This window comes from Sinohyriopsis cumingii, chromosome 4 (assembly GCF_028554795.1).
Source record: "Sinohyriopsis cumingii isolate HCF-2022 chromosome 4, ASM2855479v2, whole genome shotgun sequence".
Taxonomy (NCBI): Eukaryota; Metazoa; Mollusca; class Bivalvia; order Unionida; family Unionidae; genus Sinohyriopsis; species Sinohyriopsis cumingii.
In genome coordinates, this window is record NC_142964.1 from 22,395,673 (window position 1) to 22,418,226 (window position 22,554).

Here is a 22,554-nt window from a genome sequence, read left to right on the forward strand (position 1 = left end):
GTTTCTCCTAGCAAAAGTCATCTCAACACTGGATCTGATATTAACACAGACAAGAAGAGGAAGGATAATATAGGGCAAGTCAGTAATAAGGACTAACCCAGGGTTATGAGTCTAGAGTAATAATGAACAAAGGATGACATCTCATTTAACAAAGTCAAGACAATTTTATGAATTGATCAGGGTGTTCACCATAGTGCGGCATGCATCCCTATTAACAACTTTGGCAATGCAGCATGCAAACACCCACTCATGTTCATTATCTGCTTTCTCTGCAAATCTGAAAATAGTGAAGCCATGTTCAACAAGGATGAAGTCACCTCTATATTCTAACTAACCAAGGCTGCCTGAAACTCAATATTCCACCTTATAGAAAAGTAGAGCAGACATGCTGACCACTACTATATTCATATACTGGTTTGAGTCTTCCACGTGATAATCATCCAAATATGTCTAGTACCAGCTGGTGGAGGTTACCAACAGATGGCTTTCTTATGCATATTTAATTTAATTGCTTGTTAGTTACTTTTATATTCTTATATTTTTTATTTCATTACATGCTTCTGTAATATAACATTTTATGTTGGACTTGACCTTGTCCAGAATTGAATTCATTTCTGCTTGACCCAAACTGACTTCTTTTTTTAAATTATCGTAAACAATTAATACATAGCTAAATTGTTCTCTACATGTATGGGTTTAAAATCAGTATTATTTTAAATAGAAGTAAATATGTTTATTTGGGTCAAGTTTTGAAATTTAATAATTATACATAATCCAGGTTTTTGTTTTGTAAACATCTGGATCATTCTAGAAGGTTATTTTCCATTAGGTAATATTGTTTTTTAGAAAATGCTAATTGCGATCTTAGGTCAAGAAGAGAACTATATATATTGTAACTGTGAGGACTTGGTCATTCGTGCTTTAACATCTAACACTTTAAAGCTGCATTATGTTGTGACCAGTTGGGCTGAATTTTATTTTCTTCAAATTATTGAATTCAAGTGATTATTTTCTCTGGAAATACAAAAGTGCTCTGATAAAATTATTCATATGTCTTTACACTGAATTCAAATCTGGAATTATATTACTGTGATTCAAAAAAAGACTGGACACATCAACACTCTAATAGCTACCACAGACACGCCATCGCCTTTAGATTTTGGATTTGTTCTGGATTTATACTGAGTTTTATTCAGGACTTTAAATTATAAGGACTTGTATCTGTAAGTCTAGGATTATTTTGGGATTTAATTCAAAATAGTGTAAGTTCTTTTTTCTCATTTTCACTTTGTATTCTAGGGAAATAAATTATTTGTTAAATTTTACAAAACTTGTTGTCTTTCACTCTTTTCTGTTACTTATTTTAAGAGCATAGACTCATAACAGATTTCTAACAGGCCAACCCCTACCAACATGAAATAGGAATGTGAGTTTTAAAAGCTAAACCTATACATTATAAGCATTAAACCTTACTGATTCAAAGTGATTTTTAATATAAATGCGTATCATGCAGTCTTCTTGCCCACCGTGTGCCATGCTTAAGTCCACAAAGAAACGACTTCAAAGTCATGGTAATCTTTGAGTGCTGATGCCTTGTATATCACTTATGTTTCATTTCAAGATCTTTCTCGAACTTTCTCAGTTCAGTCAAAGCATTAAGCTGACATGACTTTTGATTGGTCAATATTTAGTTGCTTTTGTTTTGCATATACAAGTGCTTAGGTACACTTTCACAAATGAATTACAATTATACACTACCAGTGTTTCAATGATCTATTCATACTGGCATTTATGCTGCAGTTCACTTATATACAATTTGATTTCACTGGAAAATCAGAATCTGACAGAAATTATTGCATGGTATAATTTTGGGGAAAAAACAAGAATAATTCTACCAAAATAAGATTGGTTGGTACCTCAGCATTCCACGAAAAAGGCCTTCAAGTTAGCAAGGATCAGTATTTTTTTCAACAAACTGTTGGCAATATCCTTAATCTTGAGGAAATGAGGCAGTCAATGGAAGGCAGGATGAACATCATCGACCACCTTCTACTGTGGTCTTAGGTCTAAACCACTCACCTGTACAGATCACTAATTCTCACCTTTGTCCACATTGGTAGGAATGCCTGACTCAATGACAGTGGGAGGCAGAAATGGGGTATTTGTTAGGGGACAAATTTTGTTTCAATTGCTGTCTTAAAAATTAGCTTGGCACTGCATATCAACAGGAAATGCTGTGAATTGCAGGCCTACTGCTGATATGGGCTGCTGAAAGAACTGGTGGAGCCTAGTTGGGCAGTTATGCAGTTGGATCTACCGAACAGAGCCTCATAACAGTCCATGGAAAATGGATGAGTCCGCCCATTTGCAGTCCAGTCTGTTGTTTTCAACTTGCCTCTGATCAAACTTGGGAAGTGTGGATTGGTCAACTGAACACACATGTCAGGAACCAGAGTGGCATAGTCATAAGCTGCCAGAGAGCACTCAATAGGTCAGCTGGAAACTGCATGAACTAAGTCTAACCCCACTCTAGCATGTGGGACAACTTATGTCCAAAGGAAGGATCATATTCTCAGTGTATATCTAAGTGAGAAGACAGGCAAGATGGGAAATCCACATAGACCAAGGTGTGACATAATTTCCTGGATAATTCTTCTCATCTGAGACTATCACAAAGAATGAGAAGACCAAAATCTGTTTGCATCTATGATTCCCCATTCTTCTTCCAGTACACTGGAAGTAACTGTAGCAGGAAGCAAAATCCAACGAATCTTAGAACGGGGAGAGGATGGAGATATATTCCCACCAACAATAGCAACCGACTCTTTACAGGGATGGTGACTAAGAATTTCTGTATCTTATTATCCCTGAACTGTTTCAGAAGACCAAGTGTCATCTGACCAGCTGACACAAGTGCTGCAAGGGTTAGTAGAAGTGCACTTAATAGATTCTAGACAAGTTTTGTGTATCCTTGTGCACAATGAATTCTTTACATTTTAGGCAGATATCTGCACTGTGTATCTACAACAACAAAGAAAATTAAGTCTTCCAAATAGACAAATGGTGAAAACTAAATCAATTCAAGGCACATTAAAAAGTGAATAGAAATACTAAAGCAACCAATGTTTAGAATAATGAAAAAATGAAAGAACATGAAAGCTTAAGACTCATATTTCCCAAGAAATCCAATGGATTCTGAAAGTAGACAGATACAGTGTTACCTGTATCAAGCTAAAGCTTAAACTGATTAACATCTGTTATGTGTGTAGCTACCTAGTGGACACAGGGGAGGTAATTATTATAGCATCTCAAAAGTGTTTTTCTTGTACATGCCGTGTTTTAGATTGTTATGCAGATGGGAAAGAAAAATGTCTCCTGTTTTATTTTGAAGGTAGTGGAGGCTAAATTCTTAACATAAATGTGATAGGGTAATGTATTGACCATAATATTTTTGTGCAATTCTTCATTTTTACATTTTTCTTAACTTTACTTTTAGTTGGCACCATATAGCCTTTACTGTGTTGATGTACCATTAAACACTACTACATAATACATGAACGTATTTGACAGAAATTGAATTTTTTTAAATTCTAGTGCCAGCAGTATAAACACGTAGAAGGGATGTGATAAGTTTGAGAATGGGGGTGACAAGTACTGTTACAATAGGCAGACAATAGTACTGGATATAATGTATAACATCTTGGACTGCAACCAGACCAAGTATATGTAAAGTTCCCAAGCCTGTGGGAGGAAGGCATCTTGTCTTCCAGTAGAGCAGCACTGCATGTAATTTATCACAGTTTAAATCTTTATGCACCACATCAGCCTGCAACAATAATGAAAATAATAGATTTAAACCATATATATATAAATATATATATATATATATATATATATATATATATATATATATATATATATATATATATATATATATATATATATATATATATATATATATATGCCCACCAACTTAAACTATACAACAGTAATCAATATATATAGAGAGAGAGACTTTAAACCATGCAACTGTAATAATTATATGTGGACTTTAAACCATGCAACAGTAATCAATATACATAGACTTTAAACCATGCAACAGTAATCAATATACACATACTTCAAACCATGCAACAGTAATCAATGAATAATCAATATATATGGACTTTAAACCATGCAAAAGTAATCATTATTATATGCTCATTTTTTTCTCCTTTAACTTTACATTGTCAGAATCATGCAATATTACCCGATACTGAACTCACGTGCAAGTACACATATTGCATTCACATACATAAAGGAACTACTTTCTATTGTAAACAAACAATGGATCCAGCTATTTTGATTTGTAAACAAATCATGTACACTAGCATAGTAGGTGCTTTACGTTGTGGTTATTTAAATTTGTTTCTGAATGAACTAAAGCAGATGTTTTGTGGACTGCCACATACCAGCTGCTTTGGCACATTCTGCATTAACTTTGTTGATACAATCTTTTGGATTTAGGCTAGCTATACAACAGACGCAAGAAAGTGTCCTTACAAATAACATACAAGTGACAAGTCATATACTGTCTTCTTTAGCTGGTCATAAGAATGGCAAAACAATATACTTACAGTTTTACATCCTGAATTTTCTCAAAATGTAATTTCTTAGTTCTACAAATCCGAATTACATGAGCCATGTCATAGGTTCTCAATCTTGATTACACATTTCGAAATTGTATTGTAATTTCAAATATAAGTGTAATTACATCCTCCTTACTGCACTCAAAATGAAATAAGCATTAAATTCCATAGTGTCTTTTTGATAATTGCAATTGAAAGACTTCATATTTTTCCCACATTATGATTTCAAACATTCAATGAAAGAAACAGAAACACATTTGCAGATGTCAACACACTTCTCCCTCGCTTCTTCAATCCGATGATTTTCATGCGGAATTGTCACATATAAATATAAGTCCATAATCACGAAATTTCGTAGAATCGAGAAAAAAAAATACCAAAATCTATTCATTCCAGATCAAATGGAAAAGTTGTTTCAATGCAAATTCATTCACAATATGGCTCCAAATTTCAATTTTAACTAGACACTTCATTTTCTTTCGAAAGTTATGTCGTGCACATGATTAAGTTCAAATTTATCTGAGTGGAGTTATGTGTGCATTAATATTGTTGTTGTGTAATGATGAATCTGCGCTTGTGTATTTAGTTTGGAATACAGAATACATTCAGTTACTTTGTTTCTTGTAGTGTATTTTGTTAATATAATTAAGCATTAGGTAGAATAAATTTTTTTTAGCATATAATAAAAAGGTTACTGCATTTGTAAGGGAAAATATGAACTCATTTTGTTGGATGGATATACTGCACTCCCAAGGTCATGCAGTATTTCCATTCAAAAAACTCGCTACCTGAAATATTCTCAGCATGTTTTTTTATTTTTTAATGTTTTTCTAATTTCATGTTGTTTGTCTTTGTAATAATATTATTATGTTTCTTATCTTATAGGTGTTGTCTAATGTTGTAAAGTGCTTAGAGCTTCTAAAGATTAGGCACTGTACAAAGTCTTCATTATTATAATTATATGTTCCCATACAAATGCAGTAACCTATAAATATACATGGACTTTAAACCATGCAAGAGTAATCAATATACACATACTTCAAACCATGCAACAGTAATTAATGTACAATCAATATACATGGACTTTAAATCATGCAACAGTAATCAATATACATGGAATTTAAACCATGCAACAGTAATGAATATATACTTTAAACCATATATAGTATTAACACACCTTTATCTTTGTCTGTAAACCCCTTACCATCAATTTTAAAAGCAAAAAGCATCAAGGATAAAAACAAATTTACAAAACTTAGTCATTTCATTCATCAATTAATAATTTTAAACCTGATTGTCACCAGGGGGTCTCAAAAACTGTCAACTTGTTGGTATTCCAAATCAAATAGGAATTTCTTAAGTAACACAGTCGTCATATTTGCATGGGTGAGTCTATGTTTTCAAGCAACAGATGTGATGTAGTTCAGTCTTTGATAATCCCAATAATTCTGTAAATTTGGAGTTAATCTCTTTGAACACATGAATACAAGAGTTCATCCATTGTATTTGTTCGTTTGTTTTAGAAATATTAAAACTAGACATTGCAAATAGTGGACAAAGATGACAGAGCTTTTATGGAAACCAGAATAGGATAGTGAGCAAGCAGTCTGTCTGCCTGTTTACATCTCAAGATTTGATTTCATTTGAAACACGAATAAGCTGACAGTGTTAAGGACCCCCTGGTGACATTCAAATTAGAAATTGATGAATGAAATGACTACTGGTAAGTTTTGTGTGTTTTATTAATTATATCTTTGATGTTTTTCATTTTTAAAATCAGTAGAGGGGTACAAACAAATGGGAAAGTGTGAAAATACTATAACAGTAAGCCATACTAGAGACTTTAACCATTAGTTGGAATACAAAGCTAAAAATATCACATCCATAGCAGCTTGAACCAGGTAAATATTTTGTTGGCTATGTTCAATTATATCAATTATATGTAACTTAGCCAGAATTTGATAAAAATATATTTCAATTTTTTTTTACAATTTCATAACAATCTTAATTCCATACAAGAATGATATTTTAATATTTACATTAGTATTAAATGATGTGCAACATGGAATGAAAAAGTCAGATGCAATCAGTACTCACACTGATCATTTCTGCCAAAATAAAATTTTAAAGAGAAACTGAAACACACAAACTGAAATATGATAAAACTATTACTAAAAAGTCTGTACATATACTATACATGCAGTTGCACATATTCAACAACTTTCAAACTTAGCAGAATAGCATTATGCTGCAATTAAACTTGACACCAAAATTACCAAACTGAGAAATTGGCATATCATTATTTTTTAGATGTCCTAATGAATAGTGGTGAAAATAATTTGAACAAAGGTCAACCAGATTCAAGAGAAAAGGGAGACTTAAAATGTCAAACAGCTGTGTTGAGGATGAAAATACCTTTTGTATTTAGATATGAACATAAATGTTAATGGATTTCATGGCTGCATACATTATTAACCATATTCTGTGGTATTAGCCTAAATACTGAAATACTGCTGTTTACTAACTGCAGCCTGCATAATGCACCTGTAGTGGTGGTGGGGGGGGCATTTACCATGTGTTCTGTGGACATGGATTGACCATGCCCATAGTACTCATTTTCTCTCTATCATTGCAATGCATATGAGACTTATTAGGGAGATGTCCACACAGGCATAATGTACATCACTGTATTCATACTTAAACACATTTTTAGATATGTCTTACGTATTAATCAGTTTAGTTTTATATTTAGCTATTGCATGGAGTTGTTGAACTTTGTGGGTTTCTTGAATACTTATAAGGTAGGCAATGGTAACATTGGTTTAATAGACAAATCTATCAACTCATTGTGAAGGACCAAAGTTCCTGGACCAACAGGTCTTTGGGGTAGGGAGATTCCTGAGGGGTCCTTCAGCAGAATGGGATGAGTGGACTACATGAGATAATTCTTCATTGGGAAATTAGGATCAGGATTATTCATGATCACCATTGGGATGCCACACGATAACAGCATCATACATGTTGATGGAATATATATAGTACGGGTTTTCCACCTAAAATTCAATGTCATTATATGTGTGAACAGTCTAATGCACCATCATACTTGTTGATGAACAATACATCATATTTGTTGAATGTTCCATATATTGATCATTCTTGTTGATAAATCCATGCACTGATCATAACAACCCAAACATCAATCATTTATTGATGAACAATGATTTTATTGTATCTGTTTGGTAGTAATATCATTTTGTTATATCCAACAAAGAACTTCAAGGGCATGTGAAGGATATGGTTTTCAATCATTTGAGTTTGGTTTGTGAGAGATGGAATTAAGGGTGTGAGAAAGGGTGTCAAAGATTCAATTAGCATTAATTTGCATTATAAATAAACATCTTATTTTGTGCTAGTGTTAAGTGTCCTTGCTATATCCAATCCTGCCTAGTTTCATCCTATAGCATTGAACTGACATGACTTTTGATTGGTCAACACTCTTATCACTGTGTCAACCAACCAGTGATGAAGTCACAGTGCAGCTGTAATAGCCAAATCATATTTAGTTCTTGGGGTGGAAAAGCAAAGTCTATAGAGCATGTGCTCTCTTTGTCTAAATATGGCAACAGGGCAATATAGGGATCTCAATAGCCTAGAAAACCAGTGGGCCCTTGTCCTGGGCCAGCGGCCTACTTTCCTATATAACACAATGCAAATGAAAAACAACTGATCATCTGAAAATGCATAGGGCCATCAAGCAAACTAGATGGCAGGGAATCTCTTTAAAGAATCATCAAGTAATCTGGATGACTAAGGATCTCGTAATATTGCTCCTGAAGCAAAACATTTTGGAAACAAATACAGTACACCAGAAGATGCATCTAAAGTCTGAGGGTCAGAAACTCAGTTTTAGAGATGTGGCTTGAAAATCCATTTTCAGGTACAAAGTCACTAAAGCAAGAAAAGGTTAGTGACATACTTCATGCATCAGTGTCTAGTGTTTGTAAAAGATGAATCAGCAAATAAAGTTTGATATGTGTAGTGTTTTAAAGATCAAAGAGACTTGATAAAATGCCTATTATTTACAAATTTGATCATGCACAAAGAGTACTGTATTGTCCATAATTGATACGCCATTAATCCATACAATTTTCATTCATATTTTTCCTATAATTATGTGTAACTGAAACACCATGGATCCATAAAAATTGTCATTCTTATCTGCTTTTTAATTGTATATAATTGATACACCATTAACCCATAAAAATTTCATTCTTATTTGGTCTATAATTGTCAGTACAGAGAACTATATTCTTGTATTTTGCAGACTTTTAATACTTAAGAAAACGATTAATAATTTTGTTAACCCATAATTATCTCTAAACATGAAAAAACAATAATAAACAAAAACCAAAAACAATAAAGTAAGTCCAGTTTGCTCTTCCAAAAATTATCTATGCATCCAAATTCTGTCTGTAGATGAAACACAGTCTAAGATTGTGATAGTGTTATGAACAAACACCTGAAAATGTGCATCATACAGGTATAAAAAGTTAGAGTGATCTTGTTTTACATGGTAATGAATTGCTCTTCTTTAACACGTTAACCCCTGCTGACAAGTTTACGTGGCAGGAGGTAGTAGCCTACCTCTGAGCTCTGTAGCGTCACGGTCATGTATGATACACTAAAGTGGGTGGTATTATAGAAGGGTAGACAGACATAGCTCTACAATGATACAAATAATCTGGAAGTTCTAGTTGCACAAAAAAATACAGAGGAAAAAACCTCATTTTTTGGACCCGATTTTTTCCACCCAAAATTCACCTGTGGTCGGAATCTGATTTTGTGTCCGGATTTTAGACTTTTTGGTCTCAGATCTAAGGCAGACCAGTATGAACTGCAAACAGACAGATGAACCTTTGTAAAAAGTAGGATAAGATGTGCATTTGGAATAGAGAATGGTCATGATCCGAAAATAATGGGTCCATTAGGCAAAAAAACCCCAAACAACTTTTACCCTTCTGCTCATTCGCAAGCCAAATAGCCAATGAAAAACGATGTTTCTAACACAACTAGGCATTAGGTTATTTGAAAATCACCCTGAAGTTGATGTGTTAGGAAGTATTCAGAAATAGCTTTCAAAATGTGTTCCCTACTCGAATTTCAGGTGAAAATGACAAAACCTCCATGGGTCAATGTGTTAAATACATCCACATACTTACCAATTCTGATGAAAGTAGATGAAATGCAGTCAAAGAGTCTTCAGGTTTTAAAAATTAACTTCTAAAAGTACAAAAATTTATTTGACCTTGATGAAAAAATCACAGTAATGTACCTTGTTATGGCTGAGTTTAGTCTTCTTGTGAGGCATAGCAATCTTGATTAGTGTAGGTAAAATATGTTCCAAGATATAGAGTTTTTTAATATGACTGAACCTCTATAAAGTCTTTCAAACATTAAAACATTGGTTAAAGTGACCTACATTAGGCATGTTTAAGTTACTCTTCTTGAGATGCATCTACTTGAAACTTTGGATAAGTCTTGCTGAAATATGGTCTAAGAGGTAGAGATTGTTGCCCATGACTAAAGAGAAAAGGAAGAATCTGATAACACTCGAACTCATAAATAGTAAATATGTCACAGAGACCTATTTTAGGCATGGTTGAATTACTCTCTCCAAGGTGTATCCACATACCAATTTTAATACATGTGAAATAGGGTTCATAGTACTGAGGTTATTGCTCACCTCTGTCTGCATGAGTTTAAGTCTTGAGCTTGGCTGATATCGGTATGTAATAATTCTTGCCATAAGCTTCCCATGAGTTGTGGTTCTTACCAAGGTTTTCCCAGTTTCTTCCTAAAACCAGTTATACTGGCTGCCATGTCATGTGCTGCAAAATGGCACTATACCCCCACATCAATAACAACAACAAAAACAGGTTATTACAAATTTGTACCTGTTGGTGATGGAATAATAATAATAATATTAATAATGTATCTATGTATGCATAGGGTTTAATACTTGCTACAACATCAAGAATCTCTCATTTTTCTAGATACTTACTAATGTTTCACTCAACAAATGCACATTTTTTACAATCTTCATTTCTACCATGTATGCACACATTAGTAGATAAGCCATTAACACTGTCCAAGACCCTATCACTGTCAGTAAGCAGACCCTGAAAGGAAAAAATAAACAACATATATATATATATATATATATATATATATATATATATATATATATATATATATATATATATATATATATATATATATATAACACATGACAGTACTAGCTATAAATCTGGAATAATTTTATACATTTGCTATTTTAATTAATTTTGGTTTTATATACCTAGGTTTTATATGTTTCTATGAACAGAGAAATGCATCACAATGCACTTAATAGATTTAGATGGTTATCAACTAGATTTAATGCCATACCATATTAAGGAGACTGATCAAAGAATATTATGACCACACAAAAGAAAGCAGTAACAGAATAAGATACTTGATTATAGTCCTGTTTCTGTAATTTCTTTGCCAGCAAATTCAAGACAACCCTATGTTCTTATGTTCCTTTTACATTTCTTTGCAGTTATCATCCAGATTTAACAGAAAGGATTTTCATTGCCAAAGGGATGTTAAAATGGAGATGCTGTGTTTGTGCTTAAAGACAAGGAAGGGATGTTTAAGAGGGACAAGTTGCCAGGAAGGGAAAGCTGCTGCTGCCTAGGGACAAGGAATGATGGTAAGAAGGAGATTCCAATTGCTATCATCCAAGGAAATAGAAGGATGTTATGAGGGTATTATTTGACGATGATGCCCAGAGACAAGGAAGGGATGTTAAGAGGCAGATTTTGGATTCTATTGCCTAGAGACAAGGAAGAAATGTTAGGAAAGAAAAATGTTGGATGCTATTGGTGCTGTAACTAAGTCCATTTTAGATTTCCTTACCGGATATGATCAAAATGAACATAACCTATACTACAAATAATTATTCTTTGATACCAATTTGTATTTAAAAATGTCATTATTAAATCTAACTTGAAAAAGAATTACAGAGTGTACTGATTTTAGCCATTTACTGCATGGTGAAATTTCTTTTCAGTTAGAGGTAAACGCAGATCTAATGGCACATATGGGTTTTGTGGAAATGGAAATATTTATGCCAACAAAATACAGACTGGCCCAGAAACAGGGTAATCAGTTCAATATTCATTTTAACCCTGAAGTAAAAAACAATTCTCAGTTGCACATGTATGTGGTGCTCAGCTCATTTGAGTTTCTACAATGTGCACAACCAATTCGTAATACAAATGTGTTGATCATGGCTGAGTTAGGTTTCTGTTTGCAACCAAAGTCCCCTGTTGATAAATAGATCTGTGTTGGTCTGACACTGTAATGTTTCATGCTTTTTTCTAGGGACACTAACCATACCCCAGTTTTGTTTTCAGGCAAAATTCTTTCAACTACATTTTTGTCCAAACAATCCTGTACTGCTAAATGTTGGCAAAATGGCTGATTACTGACCACAGGTAAAACATTTTCATATCATTAATGGTCATTTAAGAAAGACAAAACAAATGAGCGAGATGCAGATATTGATAATCCCAAAAGAACTATAAGTGTGTGTGTGCATGCATATGTGTGTGTGTATGTGTGCATGCATAAGTGTGTGTGTGTGCATAGGGTTTAAAGGCAGAGCAGCACAATCCTGGCTATAACATGCCAAGTTTAGGCATCCCCCAAACAATCATACAAAACAAAGAGGCAAAGCCAGTTAAAATCTTTAAAGTACAAAGTCAAATTTTTAAAATAATAGTCTTTTAAAACGTTGATGACATTCTCAAGTCAAACATCATCATGTGATATGTACCTGGACAAAATGGTTGCCTCCATTAGTTACCTGCTACAACATGCATGATGATGTATCAGGCCTGATGTTACGTACATCCCTCAGTCTACAGAAGGACACAAAAAACAGATGAAGCAATATTGCTCCTCTTTGCAAGTAAAACAAAACAAATTTTGTGTGGATACTAGTCTAATCAATACAGTAAGACATTTAATGCAGCCACCTCTGGGAAGGGAATGTATATCATGTATAATAGAATTTTATTTCTATATAAAAAAATGGTACTAGGGACCTAGAAAAATGACTGTTTAAGACAATTACTTAGGATAGGTGACCTTTAAGGCAGGTTTGGCTATATTTATTTCATTTCCAGACATCCTGCATTAAAGAAAAGGTTGTGGTATCAAGGACTTATTAACCAAGCTGCTTCATTTTCTGACTGTACAGGTAAGTGATTTCCTATCTGACTGTACAGGTAATTACTTTGTCTATCTAACTGTAAAGGTAAATAATTTTCTATCTGACTACATAGGTAAGTAGTTTTCTAAATAAGCACCTATTTATTCAATTACATGCCTGACATTTTTTTATGGAAAGGCTTAGTGTCACACCTTGGATGCATTTAGTAATGTTAGCTTTACTAGCACAAGGCTAACAGTTATACTGCACAGACTGCTAGTGAGCTGCATAAGGTGACACAAATCTGACAGTCAAGAGAGGTAGATCACCATCAGAATGCCTTGCAAATTTTGTTTGTCTCACAAAACAGCTTGTCAACTGTGATTTGAACAGAGCAACTAGAAAAAGCTGGACATCCAAATAATCTACCTTGACTGACATTTTGTCTGATGTGTACTTAGTCCTATTTATTCAATGATAATGATGGAATACACATATTCCAAAGGCAAGTAATGTATATTTGTTAACACAATTTAATAAAAAGAGTACAATCTGAAACATTAAATGCAAAGGAAACTTGATGCAAGTATTGGGTCACAATGTTGATAATTCCCTCCCTGTAAAGGAGGACAGATAATCTACGACAACCCAGTTTGCCTTCCTTTCCAACAGTGTATATCATTATCTACACTAAACACAGCCACATTCAGCCCAGTAGCTGGTGGGAAGTGTTTCTCTGGGTAAAGAAACATTAAGAAACAGGAGAACATGAAAGAAGCCAATTATTCTTGGATGAGCAAATCCTAAACCATGAACATGCTAGCTCCCAGGATTCCCCATCGGACTGCAGAGATGCCGAGTATGTATGTTACTACTGCCCTTATCAAGCCTTTGTGTGTGTGTGTGTGTGTGTGTGTGTCTGTGTGTGTGTGTGTTAACCAAATTACCATTTCTTGATCCTCTTGGGAGAGAGCTTGTTGCTGGAAAACATGTTATCTGCTAGATAGTATATAAGTGTCCCTAAACCAGCTGTATATGTACATATATATAGCAAATAGCTAACAGGGACTTTGCTTGTATCCAGGGACTGGTGAATTCTGTCCTGAAAAGTGAATTGAATCCTGTGAAAACTCATGATGAATCTGAAATTTGCACTTAACAAATATACAGTTTATTGTCTCCTGTATAAGAATGCTGCTACAGTTTAGTAATACACTACCAATTGACACCATGACCTTGACCTCTGATGCTACTTCCACTGCTAGGTGTTTCATTTCTTGTGTTTGTGTGCCAACTCTAATAACAATTTGTTCATGGAAATAGATGTATCCACTTCATAAAACTTAAAACATTTAACCTTAAAAGGTAAAAACAATTCAACTGGTGACCTTGATCTGTCATCCCCTAGGATTCTCTATGTATATGGTAAATCTTGTTCAAAGTCTGAAGCCTATCCTCATGCATGTAACACAATTATTTTTATATTTAAAAATAATATAAGAAACTGATTGCTGTAACCTTGACCTTGAACCACTGCCTTCATAATCCAAAGAACTTTTCTATAACCCATTTGAACACATTTTGCAATGGCCAATAACAATGTATCCATGCCAACAATAGGTACTGAAGATTCAAAGACTTCATCCTATGACTATGCACCTAAAATTCAACCACCTGCTGTGATTTTGACCTTTGGACCTCAAGTCAGAATGTTTCTTCCTTTCAAGGTAAGTTTTGGTAAAGTATGCTGACATTCACTGATATAAACAGCAGATAGTGAACATGGAAAATAGGCATACATCACAAGATTACAGTTTGTATATGAAGATCAAGGAATCCTTACAATTATCTCATTCTTTCAGACTTATTTTTACCATCAATGCACCCATGAAACTAATTAAATGGATACATATACATGGGACAATAAAACTAAATAGTCAGATACAATACCCAACAAACTTTGCGATATTTTCAGGACTGTACAAAACATTTCCTGGCCACTTGTCCTGGGCAAAAGACTATGGAAAAGTGACATGTCCTTACAAATTTTCACTTGTCTCATTTGTCAACTTCAGACTTATTTCATTTCCACTCTCTAATATATATATATAGATATATAGATATATATATATATATATATATATATATATATATATATATATATATATATATATATATATATATATATATATATATATATATATATATATATATATATGCCTGTGACTTAGAGTTATCTCTGAAGTAGAAAAAAATTGTGAAGAGCTGAGTTATATCCCTTTTCATTAGTAAGGTGTCATTCAATATTCAAAATGTGTTGTGAAGGCAGGTAAAGTTTTGGTTACATCAAATAGTCATGCATATATTACTTCTTTTGAGCTTCTGTTCATCACAGGCTTCTCATAAGAGAACTATGTTTTTGATCTTGGCAAGTTGAGCAACTGACTATTCCAAGTACTGTTTTCACTGTGGGAACAAACAAAGTTCAGTGAATATTTTGAAGTCAGTTATGATTTGATTTCTAGGTTGGATTAAACTGATCAGGATACAGTAATCTTGTGTGGAACATAAATGTAGAAGAGAATAAAATGTGTGTGTGTGTGATTTGGATTTTAAACGTAGCTTTAACAATTTTTCAGTTATATCAATATGATGTCAGCAGTGTGACAGTTTATTGTGGTCAGATGTCTTGCTAGGATTTTAAAACTAGGAGTCCAGGACTCCCATTTTGGTAAAATTAATAGTCCCACCAGCAGAAGTTGCAGTCCCCTCCCAAAAAACTATGCAAATTAGATGAACTATTGGGTTGCTACTGAGTTTAATTTCTACATTCTTTATAACACTGACAAAGCTTTTGTTTGTCCATCAGAGTGAGACTGAATTTTTTCAGTCCAAAGAATGTCTTATTCCAAGCACTAAGCTTGGCATGACACACTATCCCATCCAAACTATCAGTTCTAGCAACTTGAGTACTCTTCTGAATCTCACTACAGTCTTTGTCAGTTTGCCATTTAACCCCAAAATACATATCCAAATATGTGAATGGCATTTCGTCTAAGTCTCAACATGTCTTGATTCCAAGGTCACATGCACTGCACTGCTTATTCCGCTACGCTCGGAAACTAACACAATAATAAAATCTAAAGTTGTTTATTTAATGTATTCTTATAAATGACCACATGTACTTCTCTGGGTCTTTCTGCTTCTGAATTTGATCACAGTAAATATCATTACATTGTCCCACCAAACCACCAGTCAAAGCCTTTGAACCTGCCGCCCAGCTATTGCATCATGTTATTTTGACGTACTCTTGTAATGGCAACATGTACATCAATGGGTCTTTCAGCCACTAAATTCTGTCATTGTAAATATCAGCACAGCTAATTAATCAAAACATTTCCCACTAAGCAGGATGGGCAAGTCTTTGAATTGTCGCCCACCTACTACATGTGTACAGAGGACTCCTGCCTAAGTGAATTTGTGCATCCAAGATAAAACAATGGCATCAAAATAGGCGTGATTAAGCATTTCCGAGACCTCTGGTGATGTCTAACACTACGGCATCATGCCACAGACATGAAGCATGACGTCCCACCCAGTCACATTATCCTGACACCAGGCCGACCAGCCCTAACACTAACTTCTTAATGCTGAGTGAGTTAGTTGCTAGTACCAATTTTTTTATAAGTCTTTGGTATGACTCGGCCTGGGTTCAAACCTGCTACCTCCAGCATCCAAGGTGGATGCTCTAACCACTAGATCACTAGAGCAGTTGAGAAGAAAATATACCTGTGATTATGATTTTGATCTACAGCGCACACGAAACAATCTTGATAATAATAATAATAATCAGTGCATGGTATTTATTCAAAAATCAATTTTTAAAGTTAAACCTGTGTACAGCAGTCACCTGTGTGCAATGCCCTGTTTGCCTTTCCCCATGAGTGGCTGCTATTGACAGGTTTGTCTATGCATATATGCTATATACTAATAGTCAATCCCAGACTGCATATTAATAATAACATCTTTAAGAGGGAAAAGAATTTATCCAGAAGAGGAAGGTTTTCAGTAAAAGGTGGTGGATAAATCATCAAAATAGAATTAGTCTTGGACATCAGGTTATCCAATTTGTACAGCCCTGATTTGGTTTGAAATAATGCTAACAATAAGACCACAAATTGGAGGTCAAGCCCAAACTAAGACAAATTTTGAACCAAACTGTAACTAAGCATTTGATGCTGATATTGTTGGAAAAGTGACAAATGCCCTGTTTCATTTACTGCCAACTTGCATTCAACAAAAGAATGTATTTTTCTGTGACACTATATTAGATGGTACACTATTATGTTAAAATAGACTATTTTCAACAATTTCATATGATTTTTACTGTGGTAAGTTTTGATGTTCAATCAGATATCATGTTACATTCACAGATATATAAGAAAATAAATTTTTGTTAAATTTTTTTAGGATCTAAGTAAAGTGACTTCTGTAAAGTTAGAAATTAATGTCCATTGGAAATTACCTTTATTCCAGTTGTTTAAGATTTTAAACACTAAAATATTTGTATTGTGCAAACATAATTACTTCTTGGGTCACAATCTTATATTGATATCAGTAAATCTGATTTTATTCCAGTTGTAATTTGTTTATCCAGATTCTTCTTTATAACATGTGTGTTTGCTTTATCCAACAATCTTACATCCATTTTATTTTTAACTTATCATTCTTACCAGCAAATTTCTGAAGCCAAAATGCCACTTTAACAAGGAGGCATCAAATTGTTCCTGTGAAGTGGAGACATCTACAACATGTTTTCTTTGGAAGCTCGACAATTCCATATAATAGTCTAGCAGAATGTACAAAATTGAACCTAAAAAATGAGTTTGTTGAAATAATTATTTATAATTTCAAAGAAGTAAAGCATTAACTAAGCCAAGTTTTATAGTAAATAATTTATCCTGGAAATATTTTTAACATACAATTCTTTCTTAAACTAAAAGATATAAAGCAAGATTATTAAAACTCTACTACATGCAGTAAAAAAAAAAATACCAAAAATTTACCATATACAGTTGCTTATAAGTCAAGTACAACTGCAAACAACATAGACTCTGATCTGCTGGCACATTGTGTGCCAAAAGATTAGGGTCTATGTTGTTTGCTCTACTGATTACTCATAACAAAGTGTATAGACCCAGGTCTTCCACCACATGCGATTCAAGATCTGGGACCATGAAGTTTGAAGTTGGAATCAACTTATAAGCAATTATATATGGTATCTGACATCAAATTTAAGGAAAAATAGCCCTGACATTTTGGCTAATTCCTAAAACAGTTTTTTTAAAGTGAATTTATTGCACAATTCTTCAAAAATTCTGACATGATTGTGCCTGTTATAATCACAACAGTACATTGTGTTATTTTGATTACTACCAGGAAATACAAGCCAAACTGTCCTGCCAAAGTTAAGTAAATAAAGTGAACATTTAATTAACTTGAAAAGTCTGTTATAAGGGGATCCCTCAGATCACACAGATCCCCAAACTCAGAGAATTCTCAAACTTTGTTTGAGACTCCCAACTCTGCCTTAAATAATGTTGTAAATTACACCTTGTTTAAAATAATTACTCTTGGACTTTTACTAAGATTTCTTTAAAATCAATAGAAAACCATTTTATTACAATTTTCTTAAAAAGACACTTAAATTATGTTTCTAACATACCATGGAGTTGGAAGAAAAGTGTTCCCACAACAAGAAGAAGACCAACACACACTGCTGCTAGATGAGCTACTTCCTGACCAGTCAGTCTCATGTTTTCCATGTTGGGCCACAGGGAAATTCCACCACCAACATTAATAGTGTCAACTTTCTGACGACTTTCCTCATGCTTTTTAATTAGCATATACTGCTTTGCTTTCAGTACTCCAGCTGAAATTTCAAAATTTCCTGATAAATTTACAAATGAGACATTGGAAAATCTTGTTCAGATTCATGTTACGATGTATCTATAAAATACATGTAAGATGGCAGACCTATTTCAAGAACAAGATTTCTCATCATTTGACTCATCTACATATAACAACAAAAACAAGTACATTCCAAATGCTGACCTGATTCTGTATTTCTCTATCTATCCATAGAAAATGTCCGCTATAATGATCAAACTTGTAATCTTGGATATTTGAAGCTTTTAGCTTGATGACTAAAATTTTTATGTTGATACTGAAAGCTCAGAGAATGATACGGTAACTAAAATTGTAATCTTTGATACTGGAAGCATTTAGCTTGTTGACTAAAATTGTAATCTTTGATACTGGAAGCTTTTGGCTTGATGACTAAAATTGAAATATTCCATACTGGAAGCTTTTAGCTTGATGACTAAAATTGTAAATCTAAAGTGTGCTTAACCTCTATTCATTATAATTTCATAGGTTGTGGTTTAAGTTATTGGTCAATTGTAAACAACCTTTTAAGACAGCTAGCTTTGTCCATGATTGTAGGTTGAACTTTCAGGTAATATTTGTAAACATGTTTACATGGCCTATTTACCTTTATAGAAAGTTCTAACAGTGAACATGTTTATGAATTTGATGGGAAAATGACCCACATCCTAGTCATCTTATTGTGTTTTAAGTTTGTTGTCATCAAAAGTATTCATTCCTATTTTGACATCATTGTGGAATCACTTTCAGTGGTATTCAGATACAGTTTGAGAGGATTCATTTATTTAAAAAATTCAGTGGCATTACAAACTGCTCATTGTTATTTTGGACTAAAACATTACTTTGGGTTTATTGTGAATTCTTTCAAAGACTTCATGGATCATATCATTGTGATACAGAAAGTCTATTGGCATGTCAGCACATTCAAGATTGAAATTCATCTGAAACATTCTATACTTCTGAACTTGTTAGGATTATACTTTTGAACTGTTAGGATTATTTGTGATTTAATTCACAATACTGTTAAGTTCCTCTTAAATTTTCACTCTTTAACTTAGAGAATTAAATTATTTGTTCATTTTAATAAACTTGATTTTGCTTCATTCTGTTATTTAAAGACCATAGAATCATATCAATACTGGAAATTTTAGCATGATGACTAAAATTATGTTTGATATAGGAAACTTTAGCTTGATGACTAAAATTGCAATGTTTGATATTGGAAGCTTTTAGCATGATGACTAAAATTATAATGTTTGATACAGGAAACTTTAGGTTGATGACTAAAATTGCAATGTTTAATACAGGAAGCTTTTAGCATGATGGCTAAAATTGCAATGTTTGATACCGGAAGCTTTTAGCATGATGACTAAAATTATAATGTTTGATACTGGAAACTTTCAGCTTGATGATTAAAATTATAATATTTGATATTGGAAGCTATTAGGTTGACGATAATTAAATTTTAATGTTTGGCGTTGAAGGCTTTTATGTTGAATATGACTAAAACTGCAATGTTTGATAATGTAAGCTTTTAGCATGATGACTAAAGTTGCAATGATTGATATTGGAAGCTTTTAGCATGATGACTAAAACTGCAATGATTGATATTGGAAGCTTTTAGCATGATGACTAAAACTGCAATGTTTGATAATGTAAGTTTTTAGCATGATGACTAAAACTGCAATGACTGATATTGGAAGCCTTTAGCATGATGACTAAAACTGCAATGTTTGATACTGTAAGCTTTTAGCATGATGACTAAAACTGCAATGACTGATATTGGAAGCTTTTAGCATGATGACTAAAACTGCAATGTTTGATACTGTAAGCTTTTAGCATGATGACTAAAACTGCAATGATTGATATTGGAAGCTTTTAGCATGATGACTAAAACTGCAATGTTTGATACTGTAAGCTTTTAACATGATGACTAAAACTGCAGTGACTGATATTGGAAGCTTTTAGCATGATGACTAAAACTGCAATGTTTGATATTGGAAGCTTTTAGCATGATGACTAAAACTGCAATGATTGATATTGGAAGCTTTTAGCATAATGACTAAAACTGTAATGTTTGATAATGAAAGCTTTTAGCATGATGACTAAAGCTGCAATGTTTGATAATGAAAGATTTTAGCATGATGACTAAAACTGCAATGTTTGATACTGTAAGCTTTTAGCATGATGACTAAAACTGCAATGATTGATATTGGAAGCTTTTAGCATAATGACTAAAACTGCGATGTTTGATAATGAAAGCTTTTAGCATGATGACTAAAGCTGCAATGTTTGATAATGAAAGATTTTAGCATGATGACTAAAACTGCAATGATTGATATTGGAAGCTTTTAGCATAATGACTAAAATTGCAATGTTTGATACTGTAAGCTTTTAGCATGATGACTAAATCTGTAATGTTTGATACTGGAAGCTTTTAGCACAATGATGACTCTCTAGCAAGGGAAAGAAGACACTTCACCTTATAATTTGAATCCAGTGTGGACACTGTTTCACCAATATTCACAGTGATGATTTTTATTTTTACTGCGAGTAAATTTTTTACTTTGTGACAGTAACTAACCATGCATCAGACTTCTATTCAAGGCATTCATGGTATATGCATCTTTTGCTAAGGAATAAAACAAACCTAAACCAAAAAAGGTTGTATCGATGATTTTACCCCTGCAACATTTTTGGGTGAACTACATATGAAATGGAAGATTTGTTGAACTTTACAAATCAAATTACTAATTTTGCTGATTTATTAATTTTACAATAATATTAACATTAACAACAATAATAGCAATAACATTTGTTTTGATCCAGGGGTAAACATTACCTGCTCTGACAGGTTTTCTACCTACCTGGTGTGCTTCGGAGCTTCACCAACATGGGACTCGTTTTGTCACTAGTCTTAAAACTTCCATTTAGTTCCACACTCCCTTCTCCTATCTCTTTTTCCAATCTCTGACGAAAATGATTTAAAGAAATAACATTTCTAACTGGCGTTGCTGAACCATTAAGCACTAATGAAGGTTGATCTTTTTGTGAATTTGATGTATAACCACTTTTGCCTGACAACTCCAATTCAGAAATAGATGTGTTTGATGTTGATCTTGTGACACGACGTACAATTGTGGATGTGCTTTCTGACATTTTTCTAATAAAAACTGTAGATTGCAACTTTTATTAGCTACTCAGTTCAGAAGAGCTCCAAAATCTTTATATCTGAAAAAGAAAACAAAGCTATACAAATAATCATTTTTGGATAACTGGTTAAATGTAAATTAAATCAAAGCAATAATTCACCAGTGTCAAATTCTATGCCACAAGTTTATAAAGACTAGTTACAAAACCCCCACTGTAAATACATGTGTACAGGTATATAAACAGGTCTGTATAGCATGGACTTCCCAACACCTGTGACTAGTTTCATATGTATCTGTCGCAAAGTACCTGATGACAAGAACATAGTCTCAGGTAGGTACATTAGTACAAAACTTTAACATTTTAAATATGAAAAGTCATGACTGGCAACACTAATTTTGATATCTGAATGGTAAACAACTAAAGTGTTCATGTCACACAGATACCCATCTGACTCAGTGCCATCAATGACCTATATAAAAGTGTGTGTGTAATTTGAATTTTAACGTCATTAAGAAACTTCCAGAGGAAAACTATCGATAACTGTGGATTTTTACGATGGGCAGATAT

At 33.4% G+C, this 22,554-nt stretch overlaps 1 protein-coding gene across 1 annotated transcript; it reads right to left on the reverse strand.

Annotated features, from left to right (window-relative positions):
* Positions 1 to 3,333: 3,333 nt before the first annotated feature.
* LOC149800801 (uncharacterized) lies at positions 3,334 to 22,059 on the reverse strand. Its single transcript, XM_089954794.1, has 6 exons — positions 21,702 to 22,059; positions 18,614 to 18,820; positions 17,622 to 17,761; positions 13,836 to 13,990; positions 10,690 to 10,807; positions 3,334 to 3,826 (listed from the first exon to the last, which is right to left on the reverse strand). The coding sequence occupies exons 1-6, from the start codon at positions 21,991 to 21,993 to the stop codon at positions 3,584 to 3,586; spliced, it is 1,155 nt and encodes a 384-aa protein (XP_089810920.1). The 5' UTR covers positions 21,994 to 22,059; the 3' UTR covers positions 3,334 to 3,583.
* Positions 22,060 to 22,554: the final 495 nt, after the last annotated feature.